At 50.5% G+C, this 23,301-nt stretch overlaps 2 protein-coding genes across 4 annotated transcripts in view; one reads left to right on the top strand and one right to left on the bottom strand.

Moving 5' to 3' along the window:
* Positions 1-14,010, top strand: part of MUC6 (mucin 6, oligomeric mucus/gel-forming) — an 84,122-nt gene extending 70,112 nt beyond the window's left edge. Inside the window, 5 exon segments of the mRNA XM_054390732.1 lie at positions 4,990-5,003; positions 8,823-9,249; positions 9,775-10,365; positions 11,860-11,962; positions 13,833-14,010. Coding sequence (XP_054246707.1) covers positions 4,990-5,003; positions 8,823-9,249; positions 9,775-10,365; positions 11,860-11,962; positions 13,833-14,010 — 1,313 coding nt within the window.
* A 3,798-nt stretch (positions 14,011-17,808) lies between these two features.
* The window catches only part of AP2A2 (adaptor related protein complex 2 subunit alpha 2), a 53,963-nt gene continuing 48,470 nt past the window's right edge, over positions 17,809-23,301 (bottom strand). For all 3 annotated transcript variants that reach the window (XM_054390626.1, XM_054390627.1, XM_054390628.1), the window contains 5 exons: positions 22,232-22,355; positions 20,844-20,960; positions 20,567-20,636; positions 19,242-19,376; positions 17,809-18,120 (listed from right to left, as the gene is read on the bottom strand). In XM_054390626.1, the coding sequence (XP_054246601.1) occupies positions 18,043-18,120; positions 19,242-19,376; positions 20,567-20,636; positions 20,844-20,960; positions 22,232-22,355 (524 nt within the window). In that variant the 3' untranslated portion in view covers positions 17,809-18,042. The remainder of the gene's footprint in view (positions 18,121-19,241; positions 19,377-20,566; positions 20,637-20,843; positions 20,961-22,231; positions 22,356-23,301) is intronic.

Raw genomic sequence — 23,301 nt, 5'->3', positions numbered from 1 at the left:
TTGAGCAGGAGCCCATTTGAGCAGGAGCCCATTTGTGCAGGGGCGATTTGAGCAGGAGCGATCTGAGCAGAAGCGATCTGAGCAGAAGCGATCTGAGCAGGAGCCCATTTGAGCAGGAGCCGATTTGAGCAGGAGCGATTTGAGCAGGAGCCGAACAGATCACGAGCCGATTTGAGCAGGAGCGATGTGAGGAGGAGTGATCTGAGGTGGAGCCAATTTGAGCAGGAGCCGATTTGAGCAGGAGCGATTTCAGCAGAAGCGATTTGAGCAGGAGCCGATTTGAGCAGGAGCTGATTTGAGCAGGAATGATTTCAGCAGGAGTGATTTGAGCAGTATCTGATTTGACCAGGAGCGATTTGAGCACAAGCGATTTGAGCAGGAGCGATTTGAGCAGGAGCGATTTGAGCAGGAGCCGATTTGAGCAGGACCGATTTGAGCCGGATCGATTTGAGCAGGACCCGATTTGAGCAGGAGCGATTTGAGCAGAAGAGATTTGAGCAGGAGCCGATTTGAGCAGGAGCCGATTTGAGCAGGAGCGATTTCAGTAGGAACGATTTGAACAGGAGCAATTTGAGCAGGAGCCGATTTGAGCAGGAGCGATTTGAGCAGGAGCGATTTGAGCAGGAGCGATTTGAGCAGAAGCGATTTGAGCAGGAGCCTATTTGAGCAGGAGCGAATTGAGCAGGAGCAATTTGAGCAGGAGCGATTTGAGCAGGAGCGATCTGAGCAGGAGCGATCTGAGCAGGAGCCGATTTGAGCAGGAGAGATCTGAGCAGAAGCGATCTGAGCAGGAGCGATTTGAGCAGGAGCGATTTGAGCAGAAGCGATATGAGCAGGAGCGATTTCAGCAGGAGCGATTTGAGCAGGAGACAATTTGAGCAGGAGCGATCTGAGCAAGAGCGATCTGAGCAGAAGCGATTTGAGCAGGAGCCGAACTGATCACGAGCCGATTTGAGCAGGAGCGATTCGAGCAGGAGCGATCTGAGCAGGAGCGATTTGAGCAGGAGCGATTTGAGCAGGAGTGATTTGAGCAGGAGCGATTTCAGCAGGAGCCGATTTGAGCAGGAGCCGATTTGAGCAGGAGCCGATTTGAGCAGGAGCCGATTTGAGCAGGAGCGATTTGAGCAGGAGCGATTTGAGCAGGAGCGATTTGAGCGGAGCAATTTGAGCAGGAGCTGATTTGAGCAAGAGCGATCTGAGCAGGACCCGATTTGAGCAGGAGTGATTTGAGCAGGAGTGATTTGAGCAGGAGCAATTTGAGCAGAAGCGATTTGAGCAGGAGCCCATTTGAGCAGGAGCCCATTTGAGCAGGAGCGATTTGAGCAGGAGCGATTTGAGCAGGAGCCGATTTGAGCAGGAGACCATTTGAGCAGGAGACCATTTGAGCAGGAGAGATCTGAGCAGATGCGATCTGAGCAGGAGCGATCTGACAAGGAGCGATTTGAGCAGGAACGATTTGAGCAGAAGAGATTTGAGCAGGAGCCGAACTGATCACGAGCCGATTTGAGCAGGAGCGATTAGAGCAGGAGTGATCAGAGCAGGAGCGATTTGAGCAGGAGCCGATTTGAGCAGGAGCAATTTGAGCAGGAGCGATTTGAGCAGGAGCGATTTGAGCAGAAGAGATTTGAGCAGGAGCCGATTTGAGCAGGAGTGATTTGAGCAGGAGCGATTTGAGCAGGAGCCGATTTGAGTAGGAGCGACTTCAGTAGGAGCGATTTCAGCACGAGCGATTTGAGCAGGAGCGATTTGAGCAGGAGCGATTTGAGCAGGAGGTGATTTGAGCAGGAGCGATTTGAGCAGAAGCAATTTGAACAGGAGCTGATCTGAGCAGGAGCGATTTGAGCAGAAGCGATTTGAGCAGGAGCCTATTTGAGCAGGAGCGAATTGAGCAGGAGCGATTTGAGCAGGAGCCGATTTGAGCAGGAGCAATTTGAGCAGGAGCGATTTGAGCAGGAGCCGATTTGAGCAGGAGTGATTTGAGCAGGAGCGATTTGAGCAGGAGCCGATTTGAGTAGGAGCGACTTCAGTAGGAGCGATTTCAGCACGAGCGATTTGAGCAGGAGCGATTTGAGCAGGAGCGATTTGAGCAGGAGGTGATTTGAGCAGGAGCGATCTGAGCAGGACCCGATTTGAGCAGGAGTGATTTGAGCAAGAGCCGATTTGAGCAGGAGCGATTTGAGCAGGAGCCGATTTGAGCAGGAGCCCATTTGAGCAGGAGCCCATTTGTGCAGGGGCGATTTGAGCAGGAGCGATCTGAGCAGAAGCGATCTGAGCAGGAGCCCATTTGAGCAGGAGCCGATTTGAGCAGGAGCGATTTGAGCAGGAGCCGAACAGATCACGAGCCGATTTGAGCAGGAGCGATGTGAGGAGGAGTGATCTGAGGTGGAGCCAATTTGAGCAGGAGCCGATTTGAGCAGGAGCGATTTCAGCAGAAGCGATTTGAGCAGGAGCCGATTTGAGCAGGAGCTGATTTGAGCAGGAATGATTTCAGCAGGAGTGATTTGAGCAGTATCTGATTTGACCAGGAGCGATTTGAGCACAAGCGATTTGAGCAGGAGCGATTTGAGCAGGAGCGATTTGAGCAGGAGCCGATTTGAGCAGGACCGATTTGAGCAGGAGCGATTTGAGCAGGATCGATTTGAGCAGGACCCGATTTGAGCAGGAGCGATTTGAGCAGAAGAGATTTGAGCAGGAGCCGATTTGAGCAGGAGCGATTTCAGTAGGAACGATTTGAACAGGAGCAATTTGAGCAGGAGCCGATTTGAGCAGGAGCGATTTGAGCAGGAGCGATTTGAGCAGGAGCGATTTGAGCAGGAGCTGATTTGAGCAGGAGCGATTTGAGCAGGAGCGATTTGAGCAAGAGCCGATTTGAGCAAGAGCCGATTTGAGCAGAAGCGATTTGAGCAGGAGCGATTTGAGCAGAAGCGATTTGAGCAGGAGCCCATTTGAGCAGGAGCCCATTTGAGCAGGAGCGATCTGAGCAGGAGCGATTTGAGCAGGAGCCGATTTGAGCAGGAGACCATTTGAGCAGGAGACCATTTGAGCAGGAGACCATTTGAGCAGGAGCGATTTGACCAGGAGCCGTTTTGAGCAGGAGAGATCTGAGCAGAAGCGATCTGAGCAGAAGCGATCTGACCAGGAGCGATTTGAGCAGGAGCCGATTTGAGCAGGAACGATTTGAGCAGGAGCTGATTTGAGCAGGAGCGATTTGAGCAAGAGCCGATTTGAGCAGGAGCGATTTGAGCAGAAGCGATTTGAGCAGGAGCAAATTGAGCAGGAGCTGAATTGAGCAGGAGCGATTTGAGCAGGAGCGATTTGAGCAGGAGACTTTCAGCAGGAGCGATTTGAGCAGAAGAGATATGAGCAAGAGCGATTTCAGTAGGAGCGATTTGAGCAGGAGCGATCTGAGCAGGAGCGATCTGACCAGGAGCCCATTTGAGCAGGAGCCAATTTGAGCAAGAGCGATCTAAGCAGAAGCGATTTGAGCAGCAGCCGAACTGATCACGAGACGATTTGCGCAGGAGCGATTCGAGCAGGAGCGATCTGAGCAGGAGCGATTTGAGCAGGAGCCGATTTGAGCAGGAGCGATTTGAGCAGGAGACTATTTGAGCAGGAGCGATTTGAGCAGGAGCCCCTTTGAGCAGGAGACCATTTGAGCAGGAGCCCATTTGAGCAGGAGCCCCTTTGAGCAGGAGACCATTTGAGCAGGAGCGATTTGAGCAGGAGCCGATTTGAGCAGGAGAGATCTGAGCAGAAGCGATCTGAGCAGGAGCGATCTGACATTGAGCGATTTTAGCAGGAGCCGATTTGAGCAGGAACGATTTGAGTAGAAGAGATTTGAGCAGGAGCCGAACTGATCACGAGCCGATTTGAGCAGGAACGATTTGAGTAGAAGAGATTTGAGCAGGAACCGAACTGATCACAAGCCGATTTGAGCAGGAGCAATTTGAGCAGGAGCAATTTGAGCAGGAGCGATTTGAGCAGGAGCCGATTTGAGCAGGAGCGATTTGAGCAGGAGCAATTTGAGCAGGAGCCGATTTGAGTAAGAGCGACTTCAGTAGGAGCGATTTGAGCAGGAGCGATTTGAGCAAGAGCCGATTTGAGCAGGAGCGATTTGAGCAGGAGTGATTTGAGCAGGAGCTGATTTGAGCAGGAGCCCATTTGAGAAGGATCCCATTTGTGCAGGAGCGATTTGAGCAGGAGCGATCTGAGCAGAAGCGATCTGAGCAGGACCCATTTGAGCAGGAGCCGAATAGATCACGAGCCGATTTGAGCAGGAGCGATCTGAGGAGGAGTGATCTGAGCAGGAGCGAATTTGAGCAGGAGCCGATTTGAGCAGGAGCGATTTGAGCAGAAGCGATTTGAGCAGGAGCCGATTTGAGCAGGAGCTGATTTGAGCAGGAATGATTTGAGCAGGAGTGATTTGAGCAGTATCTGATTTGACCAGGAGCGATTTGAGCACAAGCGATTTGAGCAGGAGCGATTTGAGCAGGAGCCGATTTGAGCAGGAGCGATTTGAGCAGGAGCCAATTTGAGCAGGAGCGATTTGAGCAGGAGTCAATTTGAGCAGGAGCGATCTGAGCAGAAGCGATTTGAGCAGGAGCGAATTGAGCAGGAGCTGATTTGAGCAGGAGCGAATTGAGCAGGAGCCGATTTGAGCAGAAGCGATTTGAGCAGGAGTCTATTTGAGCAGGAGCTATTTGAGCAGGAGCGATCTGACCAGAAGCCCATTTGAGCAGGAGCCAATTTGAGCAAAAGCGATCTGAGCAGAAGCGATTTGAGCAGGAGCCGATTTGAGCAGGTGCGATCTGAGCAGAAGCTGATTTGAGCAGGAGCCAATTTGAGCAGGAACGATTTGAGCAGAAGCGATTAGAGCAGGAGCGATTTGAGCAGGAGCCGATTTGAGCAGGAGCTGATTTGAGCAGGAGCGATTTGAGCAGGAGCGATTTGAGCAGGAGCCGATTTGAGCAGAAGCGATTTGAGCAGAAGCGATTTGAGCAAGAGTGATTTGAGCAGGAGCTGATTTGAGCAGGAGCGATTTGAGCAGGAGCTGATTTGAGCAAGAGTGATTTGAGCAGTATCTGATTTGAGCAGGAGCTATTTGAGCAGGAGCCGATTTGAGCAGGAGCGATTTCAGCAGAAGCGATCTGAGCAGGAGCGATTTGAGCAGGAGCGATTTGAGCAGGAGCTGGTTCGAGCAGGAGCGATTTGAGCAAGAGCAATTTGAGCAGGAGCCGATTTGAGCAGAAGCGATTTGAGCAGAAGCGATTTGAGCAAGAGTGATTTGAGCAGGAGCCGATTTGATCAGGAGCGATCTGAGCAGGAGCGATTTGAGCAAGAGTGATTTGAGCAGGAGCTGATTTGAGCAGGAGCGATTTGAGCAGGAGCTGATTTGAGCAGGAGCCAATTTGAGCAGGAGCGATTTGAGCAGGAGCCGATTTGAGCAGGAGCGATTTGAGCCGAGCAATTTGAGCAGGAGCCGATTTGAGCAGAAGCGATTTGAGCAGAAGCGATTTGAGCAAGAGTGATTTGAGCAGGAGCTGATTAGAGCAGGAGCGATTTGAGCAGAAGCTGATCTGAGCAGGAACCATTTCAGTAGGAGCCCATTTGAACAGGAGCGATTTGAGCAGGAGCGATCTGAGCAGGAGCGATCTGAGCAGGAGCCGATTTGAGCAGGAGCCGATTTTTGTAGGAGACCATTTGAGTAGGAGCGATTTGAGCAGGAGCCGATTTGAGCAGGAGAGATCTGAGCAGAAGCGATCTGAGCAGGAGCGATCTGACCAGGAGCGATTTGAGGAGGAGGCGATTTGAGCAGGAATGATTTGAGCAGAAGAGATTTGATCAGGTTCCGAACTGATCACGAGCCGATTTGAGCAGGAGCGATTCGAGCAGGAGCGATCTGAGCAGAAGCGATTTGAGCAGGAGCCGATTTGAGCAGGAGCAATTTGAGCAGGAGCCGATCTGAGCAGGAGCGATTTGAGCAGAAGAGATTTGAGCAGGAGCCGATCTGAGCAGAAGAGATTTGAGCAGGAGCCGATTTGACAGGAGCGATCTGACCAGGAGCCAATTTGAGCAGGAGCGATTTGAGCAGGAGCGATTTGAGCAGGATCTTATTTGAGCAGGAGCGATTTGAACAGGAGACTATTTGAGCAGACCGATTTCAGTAGGAGCGATTTGAGCAGGAGCGATTTGAGCAGGAGACTATTTGAGCAGGAGCGATTTGAGAAGGAGCGATTTGAGCAGGAGCGATTAGAGCAGGAGCTGATTTGAGCAGGAGCGATTTGAGCAGGAGCGATTTGAGCAGGAGCTGATTTGAGCAGGAGCGATCTGAGCAGGAGCTGATTTGAGCAGGAGCGATTTGAGCAGGAGTGATTTGAGCAGGAGCTGATTTGAGCAGGAGTGATTTGAGCAGGAGTGATTTGAGCAGGAGCCGATTTGAGCAGGAGCGATTTGAGCAGAAGCGATTTGAGCAGGAGCGATTTGAGCAGGAGCTGATTTGAGCAAGAGTGATTTGAGCAGAAGCGATTTGAGCAGGAGCGATTAGAGCAGGAGCTGATTTGAGCAGGAGACTATTTGAGCAGGAGCGATTTGAGAAGGAGCGATTTGAGCAGGAGCGATTAGAGCAGGAGCTGATTTGAGCAGGAGCGATTTGAGCAGGAGCGATTTGAGCAGGAGCTGATTTGAGCAGGAGCGATCTGAGCAGGAGCTGATTTGAGCAGGAGCGATTTGAGCAGGAGTGATTTGAGCAGGAGCTGATTTGAGCAGGAGTGATTTGAGCAGGAGTGATTTGAGCAGGAGCCGATTTGAGCAGGAGCGATTTGAGCAGGAGCGATTTGAGCAGGAGCGATTTGAGCAGGAGCTGATTTGAGCAAGAGTGATTTGAGCAGAAGCGATTTGAGCAGGAGCGATCTGAGCAGAAGCGATCTGAGCAGGAGCGATTTGAGCAGGAGCCGATTTGAGCAGGAGCGATCTGAGCAGGAGCTATTTGAGCAGAACCGATTTGAGCAGGAGCGATTTCAGCAGAAGCGATTTGAGCAGGAGCCGATTTGAGCAGGAGCGATCTGAGCAGGAGCGATTTGAGCAGGAGCCGATTTGAGCAGGAGCGATTTCAGCAGAAGCGATTTGAGCAGGAGCGATTTCAGCAGAAGCGATTTGAGCAGGAGCCGATTTGAGCAGGAGCGATCTGAGCAGGAGCGATTTGAGCAGGAGCCGATTTGAGCAGGACGGATTTGAGCAGGAGCGATCTGAGCAGAAGAGATCTGAGCAGGAGACGATTTGAGCAGGAGCGATCTGAGCAGAAGCGATTGGATCAGGAGCCGATTTGAGCGGGAGCGGTTTGAGCAGGAGCGATTTGAGTAGAAGCTGATTTGAGCAGGACTGATTTGAGCAGGAGGTGATTTGAGCAGGAGCGATCTGAGCAGGAGCGATCTGAGCAGGAGCGATTTGAGCAAGAGCGATTTGAGCAGGAGCTGATTTGAGCAGGAGCCGATTTGAGCAGGAGCGATTTGAGCAGGAGCCGATTTGAGCAGAAGCGATTTGAGCAGAAGCGATTTGAGCAAGAGTGATTTGAGCAGGAGCCGATTTGAGCAGGAGCGATTTGAGCAGGAGCTGATCTGAGCAGGAACCATTTGAGCAGGAGCCCATTTGAACAGGAGCGATTTGAGCAGGAGCGATCTGAGCAGAAGCGATCTGAGCAGGAGACTATTTGAGCAGGAGCCGATTTGAGCAGGAGCGATCTGAGCAGGAGCGATTTGAGCAGGAGCCCATTTGAGCAGGAGCCCATTTGAGCAGGAGCGATTTGATCAGGAGCGATCTGAGCAGAAGAGATCTGAGCAGAAGAGATCTGAGCAGGAGACGATCTGAGCAGGAGACGATTTGAGCAGAAGCGATTTGAGCAGGAGCCGATTTGAGCAGGAGCGGTTTGAGCAGGAGCGATTTGAGCAGGAGGTGATTTGAGCAGGAGGTGATTTGAGCAGGAGCGATCTGAGCAGGAACCGATCTGAGCAGGACCGATCTGAGCAGGAGCGATTTGAGCAGGAACCGATCTGAGCAGGAACCGATCTGAGCAGGAGCGATCGGAGCAAGAGCGATCTGAGCAGGAACCGATCTGAGCAGGAACCGATCTGAGCAGGAGCGGTTTGAGCAGGAGCGATTTGAGCAGGAGGTGATTTGAGCAGGAGCGATCTGAGCAGGAGCGATCGGAGCAGGAGCGATCGGAGCAGGAGCGATCTGAGCAGGAACCGATCTGAGCAGGAGCGATCGGAGCAGGAGCGATCTGAGCAGGAACCGATCTGAGCAGGAGCGATCTGAGCAGGAACCGATCTGAGCAGGAACCGATCTGAGCAGGAGCGATCGGAGCAGGAGCGATCGGAGCAGGAGCGATCGAAGCAGGAGCGATCGAAGCAGGAGCATTTTGAGCAGGAGCCCCCAGGTTCCCCAGCCACTTGTATATGTACAAAATGCCAGAGGTCACTTGGCAAAATGGGCACTAAAGCTAACATGTAGCTGTCCAATGGAAAAGCCTCTGCCAGGCTATGACCATAATGGGCAGAGGCCAGGACCTTGTATATGGGGGAGCTTTCATGCTCTGACCCCAGCTGGCATCTTGTTTACCAGACAGGCAAGGGTCTGTCCCCTTTGTTCCTTTTCCCACCTTGCCCTGTTGTTGTGGCAGGAAGGAGGGGAGAGAAAGGACCTGTCTAGACATCTTGAGGCCTGTCTGCATTTCTACTGGCCATGTGTCGTGGCCTACCCCGACACTTCCCCTCTTGGCCTCCCACCCTCAGCTGACTTCTGCTTTCCTCCTGACAGCCTCCACCCAGGAAAGGACAACCAAGCCACACCTTGTGCCACCTCTGACCACACACAAGACCACCACCAGCACTGCTGCCAGCACCACCTCCAGCACCACTGTCTCCACACAGCCAATCTCCACTAGCACCTCACAACTGCCTCTCACAAGGACATCTGCAAACCCCAGCTCTCCCTCAGCCCCCAGCAGCACACTCAGCACCCACCTGACCTCTCCCACCACTGCCACACTCTCCTCCACAGCAGCCACCACCAGCCCCAGGCCTACCCCTACCTCCCTGAGGCCCAAGCCCTCTTCCACAGCAACAACTGCTCCAACAGAGCCACCTGCAGCAGAGTCCTCTGCACCCTCCACAGCCAAAACCAGCACAGTGCCATGGGCTGCAGCTTCTGCTTCCTCAGCTGTGTCCTCAGCATGGCCAAGCTCCTCACAGCCTGGTAAGGCTCCCTCCTGCCCTTCCAGCTCCTTCTTCCTCTCTTTCCAGCTCTCCCCCTTCCATCCTTCCTTCCTGTCTAGCAGCACAGGCAGCTCAGGCTGTTGTTTTGGTTCCTGTGCTTCCCATTTCCTTTGCCTTGCTGCTTTGCTGTGGCTGCTTTGGCATGGCCCTGGGCACAGGAATCTCCCTCATGCCTGACCTACCTCTCTGGCAGGGAGCAGGTGGTTCCTGTCCCTGTTTATTGGAGGGAGATATTCACAGCTGGAGAGGCTTCTGTTCCATGTAGAGGCAGGGGGTGCCTGCTGTGGAGCATCCTTCAGGCACTGTCCTTGTCCCTCTTTAAAGCAGAATTTAGATGGGGAGGCCTTGGGCAGGAGCCACAGCCCCCAGTCCTTCCTCTTGCCCCACGAGACTCAGTGTGGCAAGACTCTGCCTTCACCTGTGCCTAGCACAGGGCTTCTGCACACCTCCTTTCCTTTCCCTTCTTGTTCTCATCTTCAGCTGACCTCTGCTTTCCTCCTGACAGCCTCCACCCAGGAAAGGACAACCAAGCCACACCTTGTGCCACCTCTGACCACACACAAGACCACCACCAGCACCACCTCCAGCACCACTGTCTCCACACAGCCAATCTCCACCAGCACCTCACAACTGCCTCTCACAAGGACATCTGCAAACCCCAGCTCTCCCTCAGCCCCCAGCAGCACACCCAGCACCTGGCTCACCTCTCCCACCACTGCCACACTCTCCTCCACAGCAGCCCCAGCCAGCAGCTCGATTCCTGCCCTGCTGTCCCTCACTACTTCCCCTGCTGGCTCTCCTCAGAGCACGATGTACTTTCCCTCCCCAAACACCACCCTTCCTCCACACAGCCCAACCTCCTCCTTGGTGGTTCCTACCAGCATCCCTGCCAAGTCCACCCCAGCTTTGATCCCAGCTGTTGTATCTACCACCATAAATTCTGCTCCCAGCATTATCACTACTGCCTCTACAGAGGCAGTGGGCAGGAGCTCTCTGCAGACAACCACACTGAGCACCACCCGCACCACGTCCTCGCCTCTCACCTCCAGGCTTTCAACAGCTTTGTCTCCTGCTGTATCCTCAGCAGAGCCCCAAGGTAAGGTAGCTCCATATCATCTCCTGTATCACGCTTGGGTTCCACCACATCTTTTCACAGAATCAGCATGGTAGGGGTTGGAAGAGACCTCAAAATATCATCCAGTCCAACCCCCTGCCAGAGCAGGATCAGCCAGGGCAGCTCAGACAGGGACACAGCCAGGTGGGGTTGGAATCTCTATAGTGGACTCCTCAACCTCTCTGGGCAGCCTCACAATAACAAAGTTTCCCTTCCGTTCCTGTGGCACCTCCTCTGCTCCAGCTTACACCCATTGCTCCTTGTGCTGCCATTGGGCATCCCTGAGCAGAGCCTGGCTCCATCCTCCCACACTGCCCTGCACATCTTTATCACCAGGAAGGAGTCACCCCTCAGGCTCCTCTTCAACAAGCTAAAGAGCCCCAGCTCCCTCAGCCTGTCCTCAGCAGGAAGATGTTCTTCTCCCTTCAGCATCCTTGTGGCTGGACTCTCTGAAGCAGTTCTCTGAGGTCCTTCTTGAGCTTTCAGGAGTGGGTGAATTTGTACATTACCTATTCCCTGGTCTCCAGGCTCCATCTTTTCTTTCTGTCCTTTCTGCAGAGCAGTTGTCTGAAGTCTTTGATTTCATAAGAACAGCTCCCTGCTCTACGCTACCAAGTGTGAGTTCAGGATGCTGACAGGGACAGCCACAGTAGGTTGGGCTTCAGTCCTAAAATCCCAGTTAAGTAGGGTAGGAAGGATCCCTTCTTTCTGAGGAGCTTACCCTGCAGTCCTCCTGTGAGCTCTGACATGCTCTTTCTGCACACTGGAGCATGCTGTGGTGTCTCCTCTGCAGGATCTTCTTTTTCTCAGGTTTCAAGGGGCTGTGCTGCTTTTGGCTCCTGTGCAGTACTAAACCCAAACACCTCAAGTGCAAGTCCTGTACAGGTTCATGTAAAGGGGGGGCACAGAAAGCAGCTGCTCTGTGGTTTTACCTGGAACTGTCCTGCTGGAGGATCTAGAGGAGTCAGGAGCACAGGTGTGTGTGCTCAAGACACATCTACACACTTCCAGCTGCATCCTCTGTAGGCAGCAGAGGCCTCATTTCTAGTGCCACTGAGAGAAGCAAGGCAGGCAGCTTTCATCCAGCACTTCTGGGACTGCTGCTGAGGGGAGACCTCATCAATGCTGATCAACACTTCAAGGGTGGATGTCAGGAGGATGGGACCAGGCTTTGTTCAGTGGTGCCCAGTGACAGGACAAGGGGTAACAGCCACACACTTCAACACAGGGAGTTCCATCTGAACATGAAGAGGAACTTCCTTGATAGAAAGGTGCTGGAGCCCTGGAGCAGGCTGCCAGAGGGGTAGTGGAGACTCCATCTCTGGAGACATTCCAAACCCACCTGGATGTGTTTGTGTGTGAGCTTCTCCAGGTGACCCTGCCTTGGCAGGGGGGTTGGACTCGATGATCTCCAGAGGTCCCTTCCAACCTCTGCTGTTCTGTGATTCTATCATTTTGTCTTTTGACTTTTGCCAGGGCCTTGCAGAGAACACAGCTATGAAGAAACAATAACTTACAGAGGCTGCTCCACCAACGTCACTTTAAGCCGGTGTGAAGGCTCCTGCCCATCCTCCACACAGTAAGGGTGGTTCAGGGGCTCTGCAGTACTGCACAGGGTCTTTAGCTCACTGGGGCAGAGCTGTTGGGTAACTACTGCTCCTCTAACACAGGGACAAACATTTTAAGGCAATGACGCTTAGGAAGGGTCTGGAGAACAGGGCTGGGGAGGAGCAGCTGAGGGACCTGGGGGGTCCCTCTGGAGAAAAGGAGGCTGAGGGCAGATCTCATTGCTCTCTACAGCTCCCTGAAAGGAGGCTGCAGTGAGGTGGGGGTTGGGCTCTGCTCCCTAGTCTCAGGTGATAGGAGGAGAGGAACTGGCCTGAAATTGTGCCAGAGGAGGGTTATGTTGGAGAGGAGGAAAAATTTCTTTACACAAGAGTGGTCAGGGGTTGGCAGAGGCTGCCCAGGGAGGTGGTGGAGTCCCCATCCCTGAAGGTGTTCAAGAAACCTGTGGCCATGGCACTCTGGGACACAGTTTAAAGGCCATGATTAGGTTAATCGTTGGACTCTGTGTGATCTTAAACTGAAACAATTCTGTATGGCTGCCTCTACCCAGCAGCACAGCAGTGTCAGTCAGACTCCAAACAGCTGCTTTTCAACAGCCCAGGCAAACCCAAGTTATTCCACCTGAACACACAGTCCCAGTGCAGCTGGCTCATCAGTGTCTCCTGCTGGTGTAACTCGGGATGCTCTGTAGTCACCAGTGAGCTGTCCCCTGCTGTGCAGTGCTCCTGGCTCACCCAGAGCCTCTTCAGACACGGAAGGGCTGCTTCAGTAAAGCTGAACTCACCACAGCACCATTCCAGAGCTCAGTTATTTGGGAAAGAAAAAAAAAAAAACAAAACAACAAACATTTGTGATATTCCCAACAAACCAAATACTTCAAGGACAGGAAGGTGAGGGTTGGGCTTTTGTCATAACTAATTTCAGTGAATCCTGGAGCCAAAAGCTGCCCCCTTCAGAGTGACTTCAGGTGGTCCCCAGCATGGTGAAAACCAAGCAAGTGACTTTGTGTCTGGAGCTCTGAAGAGGGCTATGAAGCCTGGGGGAAGGTTTTTGAATTATGAAGGTTCATCCCAATCAGGAAGAAAGTTGTGGTTAAAAACTGTTTTGTTTTAGTTGAACCCAAGGAGCCTTTTCTTCCCTTTAGACAGGTTTGTACGAATCTATTTTCCCATCCCTCTCTTATTTCTGCAGCTAAATTCTAGCCAACATTTATACAGCTTCCCACTAACAGAAAGAGATAGGAGCAGGTCCAGCAGCACAGTTGGCTGAACACAGTCAGGCAAAGAGCAGCCTAACAACAACAGCACAATCAGGGGAGAACCTGCACCTCACCTGCCTGTGCTTCATTCCTGCTAACTCAGCTACTCCTGACCTCACAGCCCAGACCTGGCACTCTGCAGCCATCAGCTGGGGTTCTGGTGCTAACAGCTCAGAGGAGGAGATTTGCCTTCCTCCAGAGGCTGTGCAAGAGACACACAGAGTTTAGCATCTTCGTTGGCAGACCAGAGCAGAGTCCTTGTGCAAACCGCAAGCAGCACAGTGCCCAGCCTTAAAAACATTTGAAGATGCAGTCACTTGGTGAGCAGCAGGGAGATCAAATCCTCTTAGCTGTCCAGTGAGGTCTGAGCTGCAAGCCCTGTAGAAGTAGAGCCTTAAAAAGGCAGGCAGCAGCTCAGGACACCTGACCTCCTGCAGCAGTCCTCACAAGAAGCTAAAACGGAGCCAAGTGCTGTGCTTTTTGTAGTTCTGTAGTTGGCAGAAGCATTAAACTCTGAGGGCTGTGCTCACTCCTCTGAGCATTCCACCATACCCAAACCCACTACCTTCCAGCACCTGGAAAGCTGCATCCTAACCCTGAGGGCTCCTCCCTCTCTTCCCAACAGGTTTGATGTCCAGACGATGATGGTCAACACAAGGTGTGGCTGCTGTGCACCACAGCTGCTCCTGAAGCAGAGGCTCCAGCTCCCGTGCCAGGACCCAGACAACCCCGGGAGAAGGCTCAGCACAGAACTGGTTGTGTTGAAGGGCTGCGTGTGCAAGGCTGACAGCTGCACACACTAGGCCAGGCCTGCAGCTGCCAGCTGGCTTTCATTCATCACTGATCACCCTTCAATGCTTCACAGCCACTGCTGCTGGCTGGCAGAGCTCCTGGTACCACCTGAGCAGGGTGGCCTCAGAGGGGAGCTTCCTGAGCAGCTACCTGGAGTGTCAATGCAGTTAACTGAGAAATTATTGCTGATCAGGAGGGGGATGGGGGTGGTGGTGCAGGGCAGGAAAGCCAGAATGGGCGGGGGGAGGGAATTGGAGACTGACCTTGCTCAAGTGGGTGTGGAAGCAGAGGTTAACAACTGGCTGCACACTGTGCAGCAACTGAAAATTGAAATAAAGTAGAAAGAACTGAATTGCCTGACTTCTTATTTAACTCAAAATAGTCTGCTAGGCTCTCTGCACCTGGACCAGGACCTGTGGGACAGCCACTTTACTTCACTCAGATGGACAACTGAAGTGCCCCATTCCCTTTCCTTCCAAAACAGACAGTGCTTGTGTTTGCCCTCCACACACAGCTGCTGGCAGTAGGAAAGGGCTACACAGACCAAAAGCTGGGAGTGAGGCTTCCACATGCACCCTTGAGGTGGTGGACACTTGTAGGAACATCATTAACAGGCAGGCAGCAGCTTTTGGACCAGTCAGAGATTTGCCAAGCACTTCGCTGCATGAAAGCAAAGGACAGAGGCAGCTCCCTCAGCAGACAGTGCTGCTGGCTGCTAGCAGGAAGTGCTCTTCACTGCTGGGATTCCAACTCATCCAAGCAGTTGTAGGGACACAGAGAAGCTGAAGAGTGCCCTGGTATTGACTGCGTTTTGATGAAGGGTTAGGGAAGCACTGAGAGTCTGAAGCACACCTGGAAAGCTCAAGGGAGGTTACTGAGCAGCTCAGATGGCTTTGGTTTACAGCAACATCACACCAGTCCACTGCAGCATCTGTTCCTGTCCTGACTCTTGGTTAGAGGAAGATTTTACATTCTTGGTTGGTTTTGGTTTGGGTTTGTCCGGTTTGGTTTTATACCAAATTATATTTAACATGACAAACACCACCAAAAATCCATAAACAAACTCACTGTGAGAGCAGAGATCTCCAGCTCAGGCAAGACTCAGATGAACACAGCCCTGCAGCAGTTTGGAGAACAGAGGGAATGGACTGAAGCTTGAGCAAGGAAGATTGAGACTGGAGATGAGGAAGAAATCTTGACAGTGAGGGTGGGGAGCAACTGGCACAGGTTGCCCAGGGAGGCTGTGGCTGCCTCCTGCCTGGAGGTGTTCAAGGCCAGGCTGGATGAGGCCTTGAGCAACCTGGGCTGGTGGGAGGTGTCCCTGGCCACAGCAGGGGGCTTGGGACTGGGTGACCTTTAAGGTCCCTTCCAACTCCAGCCCCTCTATGAATTTCCCATTACACACTGACTGCCAACCACTGCAGGCAAGTCTTCAGTACACCCCCAGACAAAAAAGGAGAGTTTGGTTACCGTTCTAATCATTTATTTAATCTTAATACGTTCTTCTGATGAATATAGTCTAATATATAGTCTTCTATATGAAAATTCTCCACTTAATTTGACAGAACTTTGTTTTATACAAATAAGACAATCACCATAAATGTTACATACTGGAGTGTAGGTCAAGAATGAAGGTACAGCTACCTGGTTTGCTATTCAGTTTTTTTTTTCTTTTTTTCATTTTTCACATGTCAATGCCTGAAAATACTGTACTTAAAAAACAATAACACTGTTTACTGCAGAAATCACTTGTGTCTGCTTGACAGGATACATCACTTTGGTAAGTTAACCATCATTCACACACACAAAAAAAATAAATCAAGTATTTGTCTTTAATTTGTTCACTTCTTTTTTTCTGCTCATGGCTTGATTGAGCTGACATAGAATACAAAGTGTGAACAATCAGAAGCTTAACATGGTCACCACTGAAGACACTTTTCCCCTCACCCCCCTCCTTCCCACATGTTTTGAATGCACATTTTAGCACAGCTTGAACCAAAGCAAAGTGACCTAAAGTCGTGCAGTGTCTCGAGGTGTCCTTTAACGAGGGCGCAGAACGCGTTCAGCGGGACAGACACACAGCAGGGGCCGGAGGAAATGCAACGGAAGCTCCTCCCTTCTCTCTGCTCCCTTCAGCTCATCAGAGTTTTAGCACAGCTGCCAACAGCAGGCTTAAGGTATCAGAAGAGCAAACAGACACATGGCATCCAAAGGACAAAACAAACCTAGTCCCTAGCGTTCTGCCAGCTGCCCAACCCCGCCCCAGGATTCTACAAGACAGTGTTTGTGATCAAAGAACCTTGATTAGCTACTTGAAAGGCCATCAAAGGGCCGATTGTTCCACAGAGCCTCTGCAGAAAGGCCAGGTCCATAGCCAAGCTTTCAGCTGCAACACCCACAGCAACCAGCCCTTGCTGGAAAAACAAACCAAGTGTCTCCCCAAATCCACACACCACAGCCAAGCCTCTGCTCCTCACCAGCCTTCAACCAAAGCGAATGATAATCACCCAGTTCTGTCCTTAAACTCAAAGCACCGAAGAAAGCAGCAAGGCTTACTCAGTCCTGTAGAATCCTGTCCCCTGCTGTGTGCTGGGCAGCCTGACAGGAGCCTCATTTCCATGGCTTTTCAAACCTCACCCTTCACTCAAAACCTTCACTGCATGAGCCATTCGGCTACAATGTGTTGCAGATACCAGTCTCGGGCTTCCTTTAAGTAACCTTGAGGAAATCTTGATTCCAGCTCCACTTCTCACCTTGTCAGCAGCAGATGACTTCCTTCATGGTGACAACTGCCCACAGTTCCTAACTGCACTACCTCACTGCTTTGCTTTAGCAGCCTTTGCTGCACCTCAGGGCTTGAGCAGTGTGAGCCAAGGCTGCGTCCACTTCTGCAGAGAGGCTTCGAACAGTTTATTGATGTGGGACAAGTTACAAAGGCTTTGGTTGTAAAAACCACTACAAAAGCCAAACATTACTTGAGAGTGGAAGGCCCCTAGTCTTCTGCACCACCTTGGGTATTGTTTTACCACCACTGACAGGCAGGAAGCTGTTCAGGTATCAAACTCTTGAGTTTTACCATTACTGTACACTGGGGAAAAAAGGTCATAATTGTTCAAATGACATTTTCATCTGAAAGAGTGCATGCCTTACAGCCCTTCAAGGGCCCATTTCTTGTCCCTTCTCCCTTTTATACAACACCAGACTCTGCAGTTAGTTGTATCACATCAGTAGGAGTAGGACTTGCTAAGTCTGATGGAAAGCAGAGAGAACACAGAACAAAATACTGAAGGTCAATTGGACTAATAATGAACAAGCTTGGACTCATTCACCATCCACCAGAGCAGCTCACCTCCTCATTTGGGGTAAGGAAACAGCTTTTGTGTTCAGTCCACTTTCCAAAGCTCAGAAAACATTAAGATGCAAAGGATTACAGAACTGATGTTTTCAGACTCTGGCCCTGTGGCATTTCTCAAAAACAAAGATTGGTGACACTCAGAAAGGTTCACTTGAATCAGATTCAAACACACCTTGGGATCTCCCTTCCATCCAGGACAAGACTTGTGGCAACCCTGAACTTGCCACAGTTCTGACTATGGGAGGATCTGAACTGACCTTGCTGAGCAGCACTACATTGGTTTCTTTCAGCTGAGAGCAGAGGGAGTGCCTGCTAAAGGCAACAAGGCAGAATGTTATTAGCCATTTCCAGCTGAACTCCTTGCCACCACATCTAAATCCATTTCCCTTTAACAAGTTTAAAAGCCTGACCTCTGCAAAAAAAAAAAAATACAAAAACAAACAAACCCCAAAGGAGCACAAGGCAGCCTCCCACTCTTTGTGGAGCACATTAAAAGCCTTTTTTTGAATGTAAAAAGTCACTTCCCTGTACTGTACATTTTTATAGTCTCAATTTCAAACAAGGGTCAAGTCCTAATAAGGCAGGGAGCTGGTTAACATTGCAGTACTCAGACAGTGATGTACAAGACATTTATTTGCAGTATGATGACAGTGATATAAATGGGGAACCAAAACTGACATGGTTAATATTAAAACTGCTCTGACAGCAATTCACATAATCTCTGAGATACAGCTTCTTTACTTGTTCGTAGTGTGAGCCTATACATCTGAAAGAGAACACAACAGAGAGGTTACTTTGGAAACAGCTTGAGGCATGCAGTCACCCAGAGAAAGCTACCAGCTCTCTCTTGCTTCTTTTGGTAGATTTCAGTAGTAAAGAGACCTCAAGCACCCAGAGGCAGCCAGTTACGATGCAGCTTTTTCAAACCACATCTGTAACACCTGGTGGAGAGTTTCCTTTGTTTCAGTATTTTTAGGCTTTGACAGCAATTGGTTTTCTTTCTTTAAGAGTACTATGTTGTGGAGAAGTCTAAAGACTCTCTACTACTTCTTCAGGAAACAGGAGACTTACTACCCAAAACATGCTCTTAGTCCTCAGTTAACTTTATTAAATCTCTGTCAAAATGCCTGAATAAAAATATTCTTAACTTTTATGTTGGTTTCCTTATGCTTTCTCTTTTAGCCAACATTCTCTTGTTGATTTCAAGTGGCCAAAGGGAATTACACTTCATCTGTCCAAGGTACACAAAGCAGCAACATGCCTTATGAGGAGATGCTGACAGCCCTGGGGCTGTTTAGTCAGGAGAAGACTGAGAGGGGATGCAATAAACATCTATAAATATCTGAGGGCTGGGGGTAAAGAAGCCTCAAGAAGCCTCTGCTCACTTGTACCCTGTGACAGGACAAGAGGCAATGGATGGAAACTCCAGCACAGGAGGTTCCACCTCAACACGAGGAGGAACTTCTTCACTGTGAGGGTCACAGAGCACTGGAGCAGGCTGCCCAGAGAGGTTGTGGAGTCTCTGGAGACTTTCAAGACCTGTCTGGATGTGTTCTTGGGTGACCTGTGCTGGATTCTATGGTTCTGCTCTGGCAGAGGGGGTGGACTTGATCTCTGGAGGTCCCTTCCAACATCTAACATCCTGTGATGCTGTGAAATGTTTCCAGCCTTCAAGAGATGAGCCTCATAAACAGTTCAGAACACTACAATGATCTCTTCCAACAGGTGAAGCAGCACCTTACCAAACTGGGGCAGGACCAGCTGCTGCATTTTGCAGCCACACTTAGCTACTGCAACAGTAGTTTTAAACTACTACCTTCAGGAGTTTCAGACACACACACTTGGATCAAACAAGAGCTTCTATTTGAGCTGCAGATACTTAGATACCTGTGCCTGGAGATTGGGTTCAAGGCGCAGCAAGCATCCAATCTGAGTAGTTTTCGTATGGATGATACCAGCACCAACAAAGTTAGCAGGATTGGGATCTACCTCCTCAAGAAGGGCTGATCCAAAGCCAATTATCTATAAAAGAAACCCAGAAGACTTAGAGGTGGGGACAGCAGGACACCAACACCAAGTCTATACAAGCACAGACACCACCAAAACAAGTAGGAGAGCAATTTTTATTTGAAGTGTTCAAGACATTAAAGAATTATCCAATACCAATTCTAATTTCACAAACTGTTGAAGTGAGAGTGACCCTGACCCTGGGTTGTTCCTGAAAAAATGTTCCTCTTGAAAACCACTGAGAAATACGTTAGATTCAACCTCAGTCTCTCCTGGTTTTGATAAAACCACTCCTGGCTTTCAGTAGTCACTTCTGTTATGCCTAAGGCAAACAGTTCTACAAGCAGTTGCTTTGATCTCTGTTCCAACTGGCAATTCTGCTGTCATTAAGGCTTGAAGTATCTTCCAGCTCAGTTTTAAGCACTCCGTTGGGTGTTTTCTTTAATAGCTTCAAGCAGCATGGCCAGCAGATTGAGAGGTGATGCTGGCACTCTGCTCTGGCGAGACCTCACCTGGAATACTGCATCCAGGTCTGGAGCCCTCAACACAAGAGGGACATGGACCTGATGGTGTAGGTCCGGAGCAGGGCCATGGAAATGATTAGGGGGATGGAACACCTCTGATACAAGGACAGGCTGAGGGAGTTGGGGTCGTTCAGCTTGGAGAAGAGAAAGTTCAAAGGAGACCTAATAGCAGCCTTCCAGTACCTGGAGAGCCTACAAAGAAGACTGCAGAGGAACTCTTTACAAAGGCCTGCAGGGACAGGACCAGGGACAACTGTTTAAAAAGAGAAATTCAGTTCTGCACCACGAGGGTGGTGGAACACTGCAACAGGTTGCCCAGGGAGGTGATTGAGGCCCCACCCCTGGAGATATTCAAGGTGAGGCTCAACAAGGCCCTGAGCAACCCAATCTAGTTAAGGATGCCCCTGCTGACTGCAGGGGGGTTGGTCTGAATGACCTTTGGAGGTCCCTTCCAACCCAAACCATTCTATGACTCTATGATTCCAGCTGCTGCTGAAGACTGGGGCTCATTCAAGCCACACTGAGGCAGTCCACTGAAGCTAGCAGTGCCAAGGGTCTCTTACACCAGCTGGTCTGGGTTGTACTGGCATGATGTGACTGCCACATAAACCAAGATGAATAAAAACATGCTAATACCAGTACCCTCCTATCATGAATTCAAAGTATCACACTGCCACCCACCTTTGCTTTTGTGATCTCTGCATCCATGGGGTGCTTTGCTTTAAAGATATTCTGTACTTCTTGTTTTGGACTGCAAGACAAGGCAAGATGAACTCATGGTGTAACACCTGTACTATGCACAGCACTGCTGAAGAGCAAACTGTTATATTGGGGGAGTTGATAACTCACAGGATCAAGTATGGGACAGGGCACTGCACCACCCCCATTCACTGTGTCCCCTTTTGCTTCCTTTGGCCCACCACAAAAGTCCCAATGCCAAGTACAGACAAAGTCTTACTTGCTCAGCTGCTTCCAACGCTGAAAGAAGTCTTGAGAAGACATCTCTGTGGGCTGGAAAAATTTATTCAGTGTGATGGGCAACTTTACTGAGAGGTTCTGAAACGTTCCACCGTACCTGCATGGGGAACAGAGAGCACATGGTGTGTGCTGCAGTGCCAGCACACAGCAACCAACCACCTGAGGACAGGCACCAAGGTGCAGCTCTTTGGCTGATGTCCATCAACATGTCCTGCTGTGAGCCAGCCCAGAACCAGCTCTGCTCAGTGCTGGCCCTGCCCAGCTCAGGCCCTGCTCTCTGAGGCACTTTCTGCAGCTCAGGGCAGCTTGGCACAGCCAGGGGCTGCTCCTAGCAGACAGAAGCTGCTGGGGACAGCTCCTGCCAAGGCTGGCTGCAGAAAGCCTCTGCCTGACACTTGCTCCTGGGCACACCAGGGGCACTGCCACAGCTTGTGCCACACCTTGGGGGGCAGGAAGGCAGAGGTGGCAGCTGTGGGGAGGAGCAGACAGGACAGGGGACCCTCAAGTGCCCCCCAAGGGATTGCAGCCCATGGAGGGCATCTTCAGGAGCAAGCTGAGGGATCCCCAGGGTCAAGCCTCTTCTTAAGTGGCTGGTATCCAAAGAAGACTCTTTCCTTTCTGCCTTTGATACTGATCCCTGTTTCTGAATCCAGTTCCAGAATCCACCCCCATGAATCTGGTTCCCATCTCCTGTTGAGTCCAGTCTGGGACTTGCCCAGTGCCTGCCCCCAGCATTAGTGGTACCAATGGAGCCATCATTGCCACCAGGGGTTGGGTTCCATATTGGTCTGTGACTCTGTCTTTATTTCATTGGATTGTTCTCATTCCCATCCCAGCTGGTTCAGTTTCTTTCCCACCCCATCAGTCTCTCCCCCTTCTTCCCTCTGGGAAGGTAGAGGAGATCATGGTGGCCAGCCCAGCCCTGCCCCTTGACACGATGTTGTTTTAGGTTCAGCTTTAATCCACTGTTAAATAAATTGCTCTGCTTGGATATCAAGGAAAGTGAATTGGCAGAACTTCTAATGAAGTTCTCAGCTTCAGCCAAAGTTTTTATCCTTCTATACAGCACCCATCAAAACAGTGAAAACATATCCCTCTAAAAACATACCAGTAAGAGCCAGTTTAAACTGAAGCAGCAGAACACAGCCTGGAAATCAGGATTTCCAAAAGGCTGATGTTGATAACAGCATCATTCCAAGGGGATTCTCTACCTCCTCTGGTAACTTAAAGCTTAGTTAGATCCATTTTTCAAGTAAGTCTGCCCAAGAGAGCTCTGCATCCGTATTTTGCACTTCAGTCATGGGACCAGAACAAATGTCCCACCTTCCACCTAACTAATTTCACCAGCATTTGAAACCTGTGTTTTACCTGAATTGAATGTTCAGGATGGGAGCTTCCATGAAGTCTGACACACATTCGATGTTCACCACCTGCTGCACCTGTGCCCCTCCATCCACCGTGGGGTCAACAGGTTTGGTCTGAAGGTTGAGGCGTAGCAAGTGGTTAAGGAAAGTGATCAATGAGTCCATAGCTCAAAGAAAGAACAGCTAATCTTCCTCCCATAACCTGCAGGAGGAATTAGCATCGTGTCCACTCATTCTCTACATGCTACTGAATATTCAAAGCTTAATTCTTGTACAGGAAAAAAAAGTGGTTGGCTCCACACTGACACAGCTAGAAGCAGTATCCCCCACAATGCTCAGTTATTTGGATATTCTTAAAGGTGTTCACAAGAAAACCCACAGCACTGTCTCCTTTTCATGTGGACCCTACAGCAGTGCTTTGATTCAAACAAGCTTGATTAGAGTCTCCTAGAAATCCTACAATTGCAACACCAACTGTTAAGGACAAGCTGGAAATGAAGAGTTTAAAGTATCATCACCTTTATGTACATGGATTCTTCTACCTCCATCTCAGGTCTGAGGTTATCTGCTAATGCAGGACTTGAAGGGCATCACAACCTCCTGTACTGGGCATTGCTGCTACTGAACCCAGTGCAGTTTTGGGGCTCCCACTACAAGAAAGACATTGAGGTGCTGGAGAGGGTCCAGAGAAGGACAAAGCTGGTGAAGGGTCTGGAGAGGTTTGGTGAGGAGCAGCTGAGGGAACTGGGATTGTTTAGCCTGCAGAAAAGGAGGCTGAGGCTCCTTTTCTGAAAGGAGGGTGGAGCTAGGTGGGGGTCAGTCTCTTCTCCCAGGGAATGAGCGATTGGACAAGAAGAAACAGCCTTAAGGTGCACCAGGGGAGGCTTAGGTTGGATAGAAGGAATAAATTCTTCCCTGAAAGGGATGTCAAGCTCTGGCACAGACTGCCCAGGGAGGAGGTTGAACCCCCATCCCTGGAGGTGTTTAAAAGACACAGAGATGTGGTGCTGAGGGCCATGGTTTAGCACCAGACTCAGCAGAGTGAGAGAATGGTTGGACATGATGATCTGAAAG

The sequence above is a fragment of the Indicator indicator genome, chromosome 21, assembly GCF_027791375.1.
Source record: "Indicator indicator isolate 239-I01 chromosome 21, UM_Iind_1.1, whole genome shotgun sequence".
NCBI classification, from domain to species: domain Eukaryota; kingdom Metazoa; phylum Chordata; class Aves; order Piciformes; family Indicatoridae; genus Indicator; species Indicator indicator.
Note: the sequence above shows the minus strand (reverse complement) of the source record. Positions and strands in the feature narration are given on the sequence as shown.